Below are 14,741 nucleotides of genomic sequence, written 5' to 3' on the forward strand. Positions count from 1 at the left end.
GAAGCCAGATACAAAAGGCCACATGTTGTATGATTGTATTTATCTAAAATTTCCAGAAAAGGCAAGTTTATATTTAGAGAAAAATAGATTAGTGGTTTTCAGGGGCTTGGGGATTGGGAGGAAATGAGTTTTTGTTGGGTGATAAAACTGTTCTAAATTTGGACTGAGGCACTGGTTGTATAATATTGTGAATAGACTGAAAACCACTAAACTATATACATTTTAAATGTGTGGATTGAGTGGTATGTGAATTATATCTCAACAAAACTATTTTCGAAAAAATCACTGCAGGTTCTCTTTTGGAGACAGAGGAGCTCTTGATAACAAAAGCCAGCACTAGAAGCATGGCACGAGTGTCTTGGGGGCTTCAGTAGTAGTGAGATAATTCTCCAGGGAATGTACAAGATGAGTGAAGGTGGTAGGATCCCAGGTGAAGTGACATAGGGAAGGAGAAGAGTAAATTCCTAACGGTTATGCTACCTCATTTAACTCTCTGAGTGCCTAAAGGACACTTCTAAGATTGACACCTTATGAAATGAGGCTTGATGATAATAACATGGGATAAGATTTTGATTCTGACTCTGAAATTCTGAAACTTTTTTGTTCAGTCTTTTTTTTCTGACTTTATCTCTGGATAGGTCTCTGTATCAACCTTTTTTTGAGAGAGAGAAAGAATCTCAAGCAGGCTTTGTGCCCAGTGCAGAGCCCAATGTAGGGCTTAATCTCATGACCCTGAGATCATGACCTGAGCCAAAATCAAGAGTCATGCACTTAACCAGCTGAACCACCCAGGTGCCCCGTGTATCAGCCTCCTTCTAAAAAGAAGTTATATGTAGTTTATTCTTCACTAAAAAAACATTTAATCATTCCTATGCTGAAAATATTTTGATGGCAAGAAGTTATTGAAATCATAAGCATTTTTATTGACAAATTAATGTTGTAATGTTTTTATTTTTGTTTAGATGCTGTTAGAGAAGTTTATTGAAGAATGCAGGTTCCCTCCAGTGCCAGATGCCATTTGTTGCTATCAGAAGTGCCGTGGATATTCCAAAATCCAGATATATATAACTGATCCAGACTTTAAGGTACATAATGAATGTACAGTAGGACAGTAACTTGCAGAATTGTGCCTTAAAGTGGATTCAGAACAAATTCTCTAATTGGAGGTACCCAAGTTTTCTGCTGTCAGGAGTTTGATGTCCTCTTGTCTGTCATATCCCCTGGACTTCTGTAGGGGTGCATCATCTCACGTGGGGACCCAGAGTCACTAAACACTGAGGGCAGGGACAGTGACCTAAGATGTCAGGCTAGCTAATTCTATTTCCCCTTTCTAGCCACTGTTTATATAACTTCCCTGTTTCTTAGAGGTACAGGAAAGAAAATGAGATTGCTATCTCTGATTGGTTGCAATTCTAATTTTTTGTAAAATTTGAGACCAGGAATATAAAGGCTGTTTTGACTACTGAATTAGCTTCTGGGAACCTAAGTCTAACACCAGGTCTGCCACTTAATTGAGTTACTGGGCCTTACTTTATTCAAGAAGACAGTAACTGCCTACTCTCCCTGGTTAGTAGATCAGATGAATAATGTGTATAAAATATTTAATATTGTAAAGGATAATGCAGCTGTATACTATGGAAATAAGCATGTCAGTCAAGTTCTCTGTCTCTAGCATTTAGGGTTATAGAAGGATTGTACTTACTTAGGAGAGAGAATGTGATATCATCTAGTTACATTTGCCAGGTGAATGCAGACAGTTCTCTTTCATCTTAATATGTGTGTTGTGATTGTGAAAGACATTATGTATGTGTTGACACCTTTAAATGTTTATTAAACATTGTTTTAAACCCCCTAGGGTTTTATACGAATCAGCTGCTGCCAGTACTGTAAAATAGAATTTCACATGAACTGTTGGAAAAAGTTGAAAACAACAACTTTTAATGATAAAATTGACAAGGTAAGTTCACAAAATAGTCTGAATTTTGTAGTATTCTTATTGTATGCTGATTTTTTTTTCCTTGAGGATCTTTAATTTTAAAAGTTTTAAGTAAATATAAATTCGTTTCTGTGCATTCTAAGCATAACTAAAATGTTTTAAATTAAAACTTTAATGATAAAGTAGAAAATCAGTTCTTGTTTTTATTTTATATTGGCATAAGGGCAGTAACCATAGAGGCCTTTAATAAATTGTTTAACCAGTTTTTACATTGGGAATCTTACGATCAAAAATAAAAGTTTAATTTTTTGTAAAGATTTTATTTATTTATTCATGAGAGAGACAGAGTTTGAAGCAGAGACACAGGCAGAAGGAGAAGCAGACTCCCTTCAGGTACCCTGATGTGAGACTCTATACCAGGATCCTGGATCATGATCTGAGCCAAAGGCAGACACTCAACCACTGAGCCACCCAGGTGCCCCCAAAATAAAAGTTTAAATGTCTGATGTTAACGTTCTGATGTAGAATTGGGGTCTCAAATTTTTTATTTTCTACCAAATTTGATGAAATAATTTATACTAAAAAGTAAGTTAAATTTAGTACTGCCAATTCTCATTGTGGTTTTTCTTAATTAGTAAGGTAATAACGTTAATTACCACTAGCTAGATCTACTTTGAAAGAAGGCTCAACTTGATAATCTTACTTGCATTCATTTGTTTCTGATTGCTATAAGCTATGAACTTAAAAACATTTTTTTGTACACTGCTTAGCCTCATATAAGCCCCTATTCTTGTGTGGAAAAAAGAGTAATGTGCTAGTGTTAGATGTTTGTTAGCCAGAGGAATTATTTAAGGTTGGTAGAAATAAATTCTCATATTTTATGCATTTTCACATAGTTAACTAAAGATACAATGATATGACCAAGTAATTGTTGCCATTGAGTCAGTCACTTTTGCTATGTCTTTGTCTTACATTAACTCAGTTTCTCTAGTTACTTTACACATGCTCCCATAGTGGTTTTAACCATTCTTGTGGGTTGAAATACTCTCTAAATTAGTTAGTTTGTACTAGGATATACTGAACTAATACACAACTGAAGTATCTCGTGATTTATAATAAGAAAAGTTCATTTCTTGCTTACATCAATTGTCCTAGAGGTCTGCAGCTGTGGGCCAGGGTTGGGCCATAGCAGCTCTAGTCTGTGTAGCTGTATTCTTTGTTTCTGAATTGAGGCTCAAGAGTGACTGGAACATGTTCTTGTGGCAGAGGGTAAAGAGCAATGGCCAGTCCATTCAGTTTTCTTAAAGCTTTTGCATGGACACAGTTTACATTATGTCAGCTCACTCTGCATTGACCTAAGCAAGTCACTTGGTCAGCCTTACAGCTGGAAGTATATTCTACAAGGGAGGCTCCGAAAGTCAGAAGACAAGGAGCAGGAACTTTTAGTGCCTCCATAAAGAAGGTTTTAGATGTATTTTAACTGCTCCTGATGGTTAAACAGTATACATATATAGATCTATTCTGAGATATAGCACTTGTTTTTTTAATCAAATAGGATTTTCTACAAGGAATTTGTCTTACCCCTGACTGTGAAGGAATCATTTCTAAGATTATCATTTTCAGCAGTGGTGGTCAAGTTAAATGTGAAGTAAGTATTGAATAGAGGGAAAATATTACCAAATTGTTAACCAAAATGTTTGTAACTTTTAAGTATGATTTAAATGGGTAGAGGTTTTATAATTTGGATCTTGTGTTTTCCTGAAAAAAAAGTTACTTCAGAAAATATAGAATGTCAGAATGTATCTTGGCAATGAAGGATTCTCACATTCTTTTATTTCATAAAAGGGGAGACTTTTTACATTTTAGTTTTACTGTTTGTACTCTTTTTTATAATCTTGTTTTTTTAATCCCCAGTAAACTTTTGGGTATTAATGAGGGTGAAATTCCTAGGGAAGGGGAAGACAGTTTTGAAGGATTACTTTTCACTTTACTATATGGGATGTGAGGAGTGGGTTGTTCTAATGGTATTTGTAGTTTATTCGATCTGCTTACTCTTAGGGGTTTTTTTTGTTTTGTTTTGTTTGTTTTTTTGTTTTGAGCTTCCTAAAGTGTGTCTATTCTTGTTCCTCTTTTTAGTAAATTGCTTTGCTAAAATTTTCTGAGCTTTTGTCTGGGTCAGAACATCATCCCTGTTCTCTATCAAATTGAACCTTGACTCTATGTGCTTCTGACTGCTTGTTACTTGTGGTTTTGTGCTTTATGTCATGGGAGTATGAGACAAATTTTGGATGTCTTTGTTTTATTTAAAGTTTGAACACAAGGTCATAAAAGAAAAGGTTCCTCCAAGACCTATTCTGAAACAGAAATGTTCTAGGTAAGATTTTTAACAATCAATCAGTAGTTAAATGATGTCTATTCCTGGAATATAATTCAATTAAATGCAGATTTCTGAATTACACTTTTTTAAAATTGGCTGTATTCACATACCCAAATAAGTGATGTTTAAGTGACTTTTACGGGTATTTAAAACTTAAAGAGAACTAACCTAGAATGTTAAATACTACTAAAAGCTTGAATAAGAAGCATTATTTGGTGGTTGAATTTTTAGTAAAATTATGACACTTGATGCTATGAAATGACATGTTTGATTAATAGCTTTGGCATTTATTTATTTATTTATTTATTTATTTATTTATTTATTTATTTTTAAAAGATTTTATTTATTCATAGAGAGAACGAGCGAGACAGTCACAGGCAGGCTCCATGCAGGGAACCCGACGTGGGACTCGATCCCGGGTTTCCAGGATCACACCCCAGGCTGCAGGCGGTGCTAAACCACTGCGCCACTGGACTGCCCGATAGCTTTGGCATTTATTTTTTATTTTTTTAAAGATTTTATTTATTTATTCATGAGAGACACAGAGAGAGAGAGAGAGGCAGAGACACAGGCAGAGGGAGAAGCAGGCTCCATGCAGGGAGCCCGACACGGGACTCGATCCCAGGTCTCCAGGATCACAACCTGGGCTGAAGGCAGCACTAAACCGCTGAGCCACCCGGGCTGCCCAGCTTTGGCATTTAGATAAAATTTATATATTTAGCTCTCAGCTGTTTAAACTTTAATTCAAAAAGCATTTTTCTTTTTTCTCTCTCTTCAGATTTTTTTGAACCAATGACTATTTCTCACCCTGAAAAACTCAATATACTGTCAAAATTATTCACTTTTATATATTATTGTTTAGGTCAAATAATCCCAATCCTTTTTTTCTTCTTCTTCTTCTTTAAAAAATTTTTTTAAATTCTTTATTTATTCATGAGAGACACAGAGAGAGCAAGGCAGAGACACAGGCGGAGGGAGAAGCAGGCTCCACGCAGGGAACCCGATGTGGGACTTGATCCCAGGTCCCCAGGATCATGCCCTGGGCTGCAGGCAGGTGCTAAACTGCTGAGCCACCCAGGCTGCCCCTCTTCTTTTTGGTTCTGCTTCTTGTCCTCTATTCCAAGAAGTGATTTTTTTCATCATTTGTGACCAAGAAAAAAACAAGAAAAGATGAGCCAGAATTATTTGTTGAAGAGAATTTACTGTAAACCATATCAACCAAATTCCAGTGTTGTGGGCCATTATTGAGATGTGAAAATAATATTTTACGATGGGATCTTTCTTTGAAATGAGTGTACATATGTATTATGTTGCAGGGTAATTTTTACTATTTTTATTTACCCTAAGCAGTAACTTATATACATGGAAATAATATTTGTACAATATGTGTGTGCCACCCTTGATTTATAAGTTAGTCATTGAGTTCTTGCTTTCATGAAATAAGTATCCTAATTTTAACTGAACATGCATCAACAGTTTTGATATTAAAGAGAAGATGCAGGCCAAGTTCTAAATTAAAAGGGAAACTTTCTAGTTTACTACTTAGAGAATGGTTTCTGTAATAGGCAAAAGAAGGTAGTTGAGTTTATGACAGAGGTGGATTATCACTAATTGTAAATGCTTATCAGCCTAGAGAAGCTAAGACTGAAAGAAGACAAAAAATTGAAGAGAAAGATCCAAAAAAAAGAAGCAAAAAAATTAGCACAAGAAAGAATGGAAGAGGACCTAAGGGAAAGTAATCCACCCAAAACTGAAGAGCAGAAAGGTATGTGGAAGTTAAAGACACAATGAGAGTAATCTATTTTAGCCTAAAAGTATAAACATAAATACCTCTCTTAATGGATATTGTGTTGTTACTGAATTGAAGTTTAGATTTCAATTAGTATTTTAGTACCATCACTTTTTTGTGTTGCTCTGAGATGGGAAAAATTGGTGTAAAGAGCATCAAGTTTGGAAGCAGTGTGTACACAGGGATTCACAATCCCAGTACACAAATGATAGCAGTGCACTAACTTGGAGCAAGCTCTCCGTCAGTTTGTTTATCACAGAAGTGAAGGTGGAAATAATAGCTGACATGCATATTGTGTATTTGATCGTGCTCTATGAACTCCATTGTGCAGATTTAGGTTCTAAGACATTGAGCCTGAGTTAGCTCCTAATTATCTGATATAGTCCTGCATTCAGTCCTGCACACAGTTCATAAAGAAGCTGTAGAGATTACCTAGCCCAGCCTTCTGTTTTATGTTCATCTTGTCATTATTCCCCGATCACCCTGGGTATGTGATTATACTGTTCCGAGTATATTTACTTTCAGGTTTTTTTCTTAAGGTCTTTTTTTTTTAAGGACATAACATTTTATGAGTTTCAGGTGTACACTGTGATGTATATATTGCATATTCGTATATATTGTAAAATAATCACCATAGTAAGTCCAATTAACATCTATCACAATACGTAGTTACAGAATTTTTTTTAAGATTGTATTTATTAAAAAAAAAAGGATTGTATTTATTCATGAGAGACACAGAGAGAAGACAGAGACATAGGCAGAAGGAGAAGCAGGCTCCTCACAGGGAGCCTTATGTGGGACTTGATCCCGGAACTCCGGGATCACGCCATGTGCTGAAGGCAGATGCTCAACCACTGAGCGACTCAGGCATCCCCCAGAATTTTTTTTTCTTATGACAAGAACTTTGAAGATCCACTCTTTTAGCTACTTTCAAATTTGTAATATAGTATTATTTTTTAAGGTAAACTCCACACCCAGCATGGAGCTCAATGCAGGGCTTGAACTCATGACCCTGAGATCAAGACCTGAGCTAAGATTAAGAGTCGGACACTTGACCCAACCAACTGAGCCACCCAGGCGCCCCACAATGTAGTAGTATTAGCTGTAGTCACCATGCTGTGCATTACATCTCCAGGACTGGTTTTAGTTTTCAGTTGAAGGAAATTATTCTTTTTTATTTTCTACTGTGATGGCTGTTCCCAAAATGAAATACTTCCTCTTGTTTTTATTTTTTACTTAGTATTCCATTAGTGTTTCACAAATAAGTCACAATTATCTTTCCTACTATAGAAGTCTCTGGTGAATGTTTTTTAACTTTGCATGCTTCTTGTTTGTGTTTTAACTTTGCCATCTATTAGGGGAGATGCCTGGGTTGGAAAGATAAACTTCGGAGAAATTTTCCAGTTTGGAATCAACACCATGGGGTCCTTTGGTTTAGGATACAACAATTAGATAAATAACATAACAATAACTACCAAATATTAATTGAATTCGTAACTAATAAATGATCCCTTCAACTCCAGAAAAAATGCTTTGCATTCTTAATGATTAAACATAGTTATTGAATATGAAGTATAGGTAGTGATGAGGCTGGGTTAGGGTTATTGAGGAAAGTAACCTTACTTTAGAGGAACTAAGTTTTTAGATATTGCATGAGTGGTACACAGTGAAGGAGGTAAGATACTTTTGATGTTTGATTTAATGTGAACTTTGTATCTTGTCAAAGGTATTGTTAAGTATATTCCAAATTTAAAATTTCTTGAGTTTATTTGAAACATTAAGAATCCCTCTGAACGATATTTTATATTATTATGTAATACCATATTCTTTCTCAGTTTATATCTTCACAAATTGGTACATTGCTGACTTTAACCATTTTTATTTATCCTTAGAAACTGTAGACAGTGTTCAGAGTTGCCAGTTCCTTGACGACAGAATTCTGCAGTGCATAAAGCAGTACGCTGACAAGATAAAATCTGGTATTCTGAACACTTCCAAGCTTCTCAAAGAATTGCTTTCTTGGAAGGTTTTAAGCACAGAAGACTACACAACCTGTTTTTCTAGCAGAAATTTTCTAAATGAAGCGGTGGACTACGTCATTCGTCACTTGATTCAAGAAAAGAATAGAGTAAAGACTAGGATATTTCTGCATGTTTTGAGCGAACTTAAAGAAGTGGAGCCAAAATTAGCCGCTTGGATCCAGAAACTTAACAGCTTTGGTATGCCACTGAACTCTAGAGCCTATATAACTCAGTAGAAGGGCGGACATTGGCCTCTGATCCCCATTTTGTTTTTCTGTTATCATTGATGATTTTTTAAAGAGTAGGACTACAGAGTTGTATGGTTAAAAATACTATTTCCTCCCAACTCACAACTTAGGCTATTTTATAGATAGGTTACAGTACACTTTTCAAAAAAGTATAAACATGAAAAAGTTTAATCAGAAAATCCAGTCCTGTAGTTTGCTAAACTATTTGTAAATGTGTAAACTAAGTAAATACAAGGCAGAGTCATGAGTAAATAACACCTTCTGGAGGCAGTTGTTTGCCCTCTGGGATTGTGCAGTTCTGTAGTCAGAATCCTTAGAAAACATAGAGGGAAGAGTGGACGGAACAAACTGCTTAGGATCACTGAAGGCAAATCTGTATCTAAGGACTATGAGGAAAATACTTTGAGGTTGAATCACAAGATTATAGAACTCTGCTACTGTTCCTAATTTTCCTAATGTGGTAGAGGAAGACCCAAGCTGGCTCTTTGCCTAGGGCCATGCAGGGACTGTAAAAGCTGCCACAGATAGAGTTGTTGTCTAACATTAGATTGAGATTTCTCTGAGTACCTACCAGAGCATTGTTTATCTTGGTGACCACGGTGGTAACTGGCCTTGGACTAGGTAGATGATTCAGTTGGTAGTTGTGGTACACAAGGCCAGCAGGAGCAATAGCGGAGCAGTCCAAAGAGTGAGCCAGCCAGGCCTCTGAAAGTCTCCCCAACCTGCCGGAATTTTTAGGGACATGGAGCTCTTAGAATTCTAGAATTTGAGAGAATATATTGATAAATTTCTGTCAGTAGAAACCATGTAAGGTGGTAGCAAGCTTGGCATAGTTGATAACTAAGTGTTGCTGCTTTAAGCACAGATCTGCACAGGTTTCTGGTCCCAGAAAACCACTCTTAAGTGCTGAGGTTGTCATTAGTGTCTATTAAAAATCCGAGTAAATTATTATGTTATTCTTAATTTTAATCTGCTCTGGAAGATAGACTCAGGAGTAGTAGGCTTTCTGGTTATGCTTACCCAGGCAAGAGTGCCTGTCACTGTTCTCTCAGGTAAAGGGTAGCATTTGAGCCTTGTAGCTCACTGATGGATCATTTTGTTATAAATGATATACCTTTCTGATAAAGGTATTCTGGTATTCTTTTAATAAGTATATGCATACTATTCAAAGTTGCAGTTTCTTTTTTTTTTTTAAGACATTTATTTATTCATGAGAGACACGTACGTACGTTCAAATTGTGCTGAGAGAGGGGGGGAGAGAGAGAGAGAGAGAGGCAGAGACATAGGCCGGGGGAGAAGAAGGCCCTCCACAGGGAGCCTGATGCGGAACTCGATCCTGAATCCCAGGGTCATGACCAGAGCCAAAGGCAGCCACCCAACCTCTGAGCCACCCAGGTGTCCCTAAAGTTGCAGTTTCTAGTTAAAGTTTTAAAATGACTTCAAGCATGTTAATTACTAAGGCTGTGCTATGTCCCTGGTGTAGCTCATATTTATTAAAGGCAAGTAATTTCCAATTCCTGGAATTTTACTTCCTTCTCAATAAAAAAAAGTCGTCCTATGGGGTCACATCACGTACATATTTAACACGAGACGTCAGTTTATATGAGGGATTGGGGAGAGAGTATCATTTTAATACTAGAAAGTGATCTTTTGCCTTCCCTTCAATGAGCACATTTTTCATGCAACATGACCTCTGCAAGGTAACTGTTTCATCTGGAGGAAACAGCCATCCAGGTTAATTCTGACTCAGTAGTCCGCTTCATATGCTGACTGAGAAACCGTGACTGGCATAAGAGGCTACTGTACTATATTTGAGGCAGGTGGGAAGATAGACTAGAGATAGTCTTCTTTGTCTTTTGGTGGCTATGTTAGTAAGGGTAGGGGCTCGCCATCCCTTCAGTAGCAGTGGTATGAGGTTGCAGCTACTTCTTTTTCTGGTTTGTTAGAAATTGGAATAAAAGTGGGAATAGTGACCATCCTGATTTTTGGAGGGGGATAAGGAGCCATTAATGGAGGTGTTGTTTTAAAGGCATTTGAAATCATTTGCATATTATTAACGTTTTGTTACTATGGAATATGTGTAGAAAAGCACTAAAATCTTTCTAGCTTGTACTAAGTAGAGTGACAATCTTTTTGAATTCGTGAAAAAGTTGTTACATTTTTACAGGAATTTAATGCTTTGCTTTTACTGCCTAAGTCTAATAAAAATGACTGTAGAAGCTTATAATATATGAGCTATTATATAAGAAGACTTTGGCCCCTTATTCAACTAATAGATAAGAACTGTTGTAATTAGTCTGTCGATATTAAGTGGTATTCCTAAAATGCAAAATAACTTGAACAAGTTTGTAATCAGGTATGTGTTTTCACTGAAAATGTCAGCAAACTATAACTGAACTGCTTTCAGAGATGTAGGATTGAATGTGGTTTTATGGTAAATGATTTTCCTTTTTTCTGATTTGGATTTTGTTTTTATTTACAGGTTTAGATGCCACAGGACCTTTTTTTTCTCGTTATGGAGCCTCTCTTAAGGAGCTTGATTTTAGCATCATGACTTTTCTCTGGAATGAGAAATATGGTCATAAACTAGCCTCTATAGAAGGAAAGCAACTTGATTATTTCTGTGAGCCAACATCAGTGAAGGAAGCACGGTGTTTAATATGGCTGCTAGAAGAGCATAGAGACAAGTTCCCAGCGCTACACAATGCTCTAGATGAGTTCTTTGACATAATGGGTGTGTGGGCTGAATTTCAATTTATATTATATCTGGGCTGGGGGGGGTACAAATCTGTGAAGGATCTGGCTTATTTAATACTTGACAAAATAGTGAGAATTATTATGGTACAGCCAGCTTATTTGGAAAAGTTAGTGATTAAAAATAGTGATTATTTTTTTTTGATGTTATAAAACGTTTTTACTCTGTTGAGCTAAGTGGTAGGGTGCTCATAGGGGTGTGTTACACTGATTACACACCTAATATTCTCATCTTAAATACATTGACAGTATCATGGCAAAGATTGCATATTAAATGGACAGAATTTATTAGTAAATGGTTTAATTTGTAACCTTCAAGAATACATTGCCCTGCAGAGGAGGTGATGTTTGCAGAATCTAGAAATAGCACATCTGTTGTGGTGGGAAGAGCTTAGAATTGGGAGATCAGGAAGTCGGCTGTGGCCCAGCTTCTTCTCTAATTCACCTCACTAAAAACTTTGTTTTTACTACTGCTTCAAGGTCCCCTCCAGAGCTGGGTGTTAACCAGGAACTCAGAAATGCGTATGCTAGCCCCTGCCCTCAGGAATCTTATATTGTAGAAAAGGGAATAAGGTGAATATTCAGTAACTATTATGAGCATCAGCTCAGTAAGAGAGGTCCAGAAAGGGTGCTGGTGGTTTAAATGGAGGATCAAGCTCTCGTGTTCTTCCTGGGGAAGACAAAGCCTCGATGCAGGGCTAGAGTCCAAGCTGTGAACGTGGAGGTAGTTGGACAGGTTGACATCTGGGCTTAGAGACGGGGTTGAGGGGAGTTAGGTCACCTGTTCGGGTAGCAGCATGGAGCCCAGAATAGGTTTGGCAGAATAGGATAACTAGTAGTTAATTCTTTAGCTTCTTTTGGATCTTAGTTTCTTCATTGTTGAAATGATAGGATTTGGAGCCAGTGGTCTGTGTGGTCCCACTTTGCTTCAGAATTCTAATATTCTTAGATTCTAAATTAATTTTAACTTCTCTTTGGTACTGCATGTGTGTGTTATGGTAACTCTCCCCCTCCCCTTTTCTTCAGCATTCCTCAGCATCTGCTTTACAGACTGTCCAGAGCTAGACTTTTAAATTTCATGCTTTTTTTGAAAGGGGACATTAAAAGGTCTGGCTTTATACAAAGCTATCACATATTACAGAGTTCATATGTGTAAGGGACTGAAAAACTTGTTGTGATTCTTAGGAAGGAGCACATTCAAATACAGATGGCTTTATTTTTCTAGGACAGCTTCATGACTGAAAGTGACGTGCTACTTGATAGCCTGAATTTATTGCCATCAGTTTGCTGCTGCTGGTAATATAAAGCCTGATGCATGTTTGGATCACACAACAAAATAACTAAAAAGGAGACCCTCTTAGTGTGAATTTTTTCTGTAACCCAACTGTGCAGTCCATCTGGCTGTGACTGTTCCTTTTAGTCAGAAGCCACCAACCAAATGACCAGCCATCTCAACAGATTTTCCCTTCAGTAGTAGCTCTGCTTCTCACCGTTTTCCTAGATATTTTCAATTTTATCTCTTTTCATTTAAATTGATGATTATAGTTCTTAAAACTCTTCAAAATCCACTGATCTTGTAAATTCACACTATCTACCTGAATTTATCATCACTCTCCCCATCTGCCCTCCGTGTATACATCTAACTTCTTAAAGATGTCAAAACCTTCCTTGTGCTTTTCTGCCTTGTGACTTTGCTCATGCATTTTCTCCAGCCACGACCTATTCCTTTGCTTGTTTATTTAAAGTCTTACTTTAATATTGCTTCCCCAGACCAAGCCCTCCCTGACCTCTCCTTGGGCCTTTATCCTTGAAAACTTTATTATTCCATCAGCTTTGTTTCCGTTGTATTTATTGAGGCATGTAGCACAGTGGGTTGCAGGTATTTGCCTGTTTGAGTATTTTGCAGAATACAAGTTAAGAACACAAGTTTATCTATGGCAGGGATTGTACTATGCGTTTCTGTATTCTTGGCACCTTGCATAGAGCTTGACACATAGAAAGCATTCAAATTGTGCTGAATTGGATTTACATTTTGTGATTATCTGTGGTGGTTTTTCATTTAATTGGCCATTTGTGTCATTTGTGTCAAAACCTAATAAGGAATAGAACATAGTTGATGATTGTAGTATCTGGAGTGGTTCTCTTTAAGGGTTTAGTGTGTTTGGCAGTGTAAAATTATCATCATCTCACAAATCACTGGTGTTTTCCTACAGATAGCCGCTGTACTGTATTAAGGAAACAAGACAGTGGCGATGTGCCGGTAAGTTATTTGATCACTTTAACCTCAGTGTGCTAATCTGTGTTAGCCAAAGAAGAGAGGGGTACCCAGGCCAGTGTTTATTACATCACAGCTAGCATGATGAGGATTTCTGGCTAATGTATGCTAATTTATTAGAAAGTTAATGCCCAGTCTTTCTCTTAGAGCAATAGTCAGCAGATTCAGAGGCTTAAATTAGACAGTGTCCATAAAGTTTTGTAACTAATAAATGTTAATCTCAGAAATAAGGAATGAGTTGCTGAGTCATCTCCTGGCATAAAAATGAAAAGTTATCTGTAATGATTAAAATTTTATGTTTTGTTCTGTAAGGAAAACAAAGAGACTTTGTTTTGAATAGCTCCAAAGTTAAAATAAATCCAGAGTTTTTCTTAGTAGGTTGTGGCAGTTTTCAAACAGATGCTTATTTACTGATCTTCAGGATCAGATCATCTGTACTTGAAATTTTGTCTTAATCTGCTGTTAAGTACTGCCAGCTAAGTATGGAAACACCTGTAACACAGCCATGGGAAGTTAAATGTCTCGTCAGTCCACTATGCCTCAAAGTTTGGCCACGTGTAGAAGGTCAATTTAGCTTAATAAGAAATGTCATTAAAATACTAGTAGCATATAACTGGAATTACTCTAAAAGACTGATTAATTACTTGAAATAACATAACCTTACAAATGAGTTTTAAAATGTTGGGGCAATTTTAGTTATTACACCTTTGTTATTGAGCTGTTATTTTCTATTATAAGTCATAACACCAGGGCTGACATTCTAAATGTTACTTTTGTTTAGCAATTTTGTTACTTTTGTTATGTATATTCAACTTGTGGCTGAAACCAGTATGATATTTTTATTTGGAGCTTTGTACTGCTGTTATTTGAGTTTTCATTGTTTTTCCCCCACCATTTTTCCAGTTTAATTCCGCCAAGATAAAAAATAAAGGCAAGAAAAAGAAGCCAAAAGATTCAAAGGTATATTTTCTATATTCTTGCATAAAATAATTGAATATATAAATTAGAATTAACCAACTTTGGAGGATATTTTGAAGCATTTTTAGAGCAAGACTTTTTAAATATTTAATCTAAAGATTTGTTCCAAGCCCATGAGATAAATATCGTGCTGTTTGTCTTACTGTGGATTCTCCTTGGCTCTCACATGTGTAGGGGATCAGACAAGAGGGCAAGAGTTGAGGCAGGAAACAAATATTAGAGGATGAGAGCAGCTGTTTGTAAATTCCACTAAAACTGGTCTTTTTATCTTTGACATTAAAAAATTTTTTTGAGGCCTAAATGTTAATTTGGGCCTATTTGTAGTTGTTGAAACTTTTATTACTATGTGTTCCTGTTTACAAA

General features: G+C 36.5%; 1 protein-coding gene across 1 annotated transcript in view; it reads left to right on the top strand.

Annotated features, from left to right (window-relative positions):
* Window positions 1–14,741, top strand: part of TTC3 (tetratricopeptide repeat domain 3) — a 116,775-nt gene that overhangs the window by 60,832 nt on the left and 41,202 nt on the right. The window contains 9 exon segments of the mRNA XM_038581468.1: window positions 963–1,085; window positions 1,856–1,957; window positions 3,492–3,584; window positions 4,246–4,310; window positions 5,942–6,078; window positions 7,995–8,321; window positions 10,854–11,105; window positions 13,339–13,385; window positions 14,304–14,360. Coding sequence (XP_038437396.1) covers window positions 963–1,085; window positions 1,856–1,957; window positions 3,492–3,584; window positions 4,246–4,310; window positions 5,942–6,078; window positions 7,995–8,321; window positions 10,854–11,105; window positions 13,339–13,385; window positions 14,304–14,360 — 1,203 coding nt within the window.

This window comes from Canis lupus, chromosome 31 (genome assembly GCF_011100685.1).
Source record: "Canis lupus familiaris isolate Mischka breed German Shepherd chromosome 31, alternate assembly UU_Cfam_GSD_1.0, whole genome shotgun sequence".
Lineage (NCBI taxonomy): Eukaryota > Metazoa > Chordata > Mammalia > Carnivora > Canidae > Canis > Canis lupus.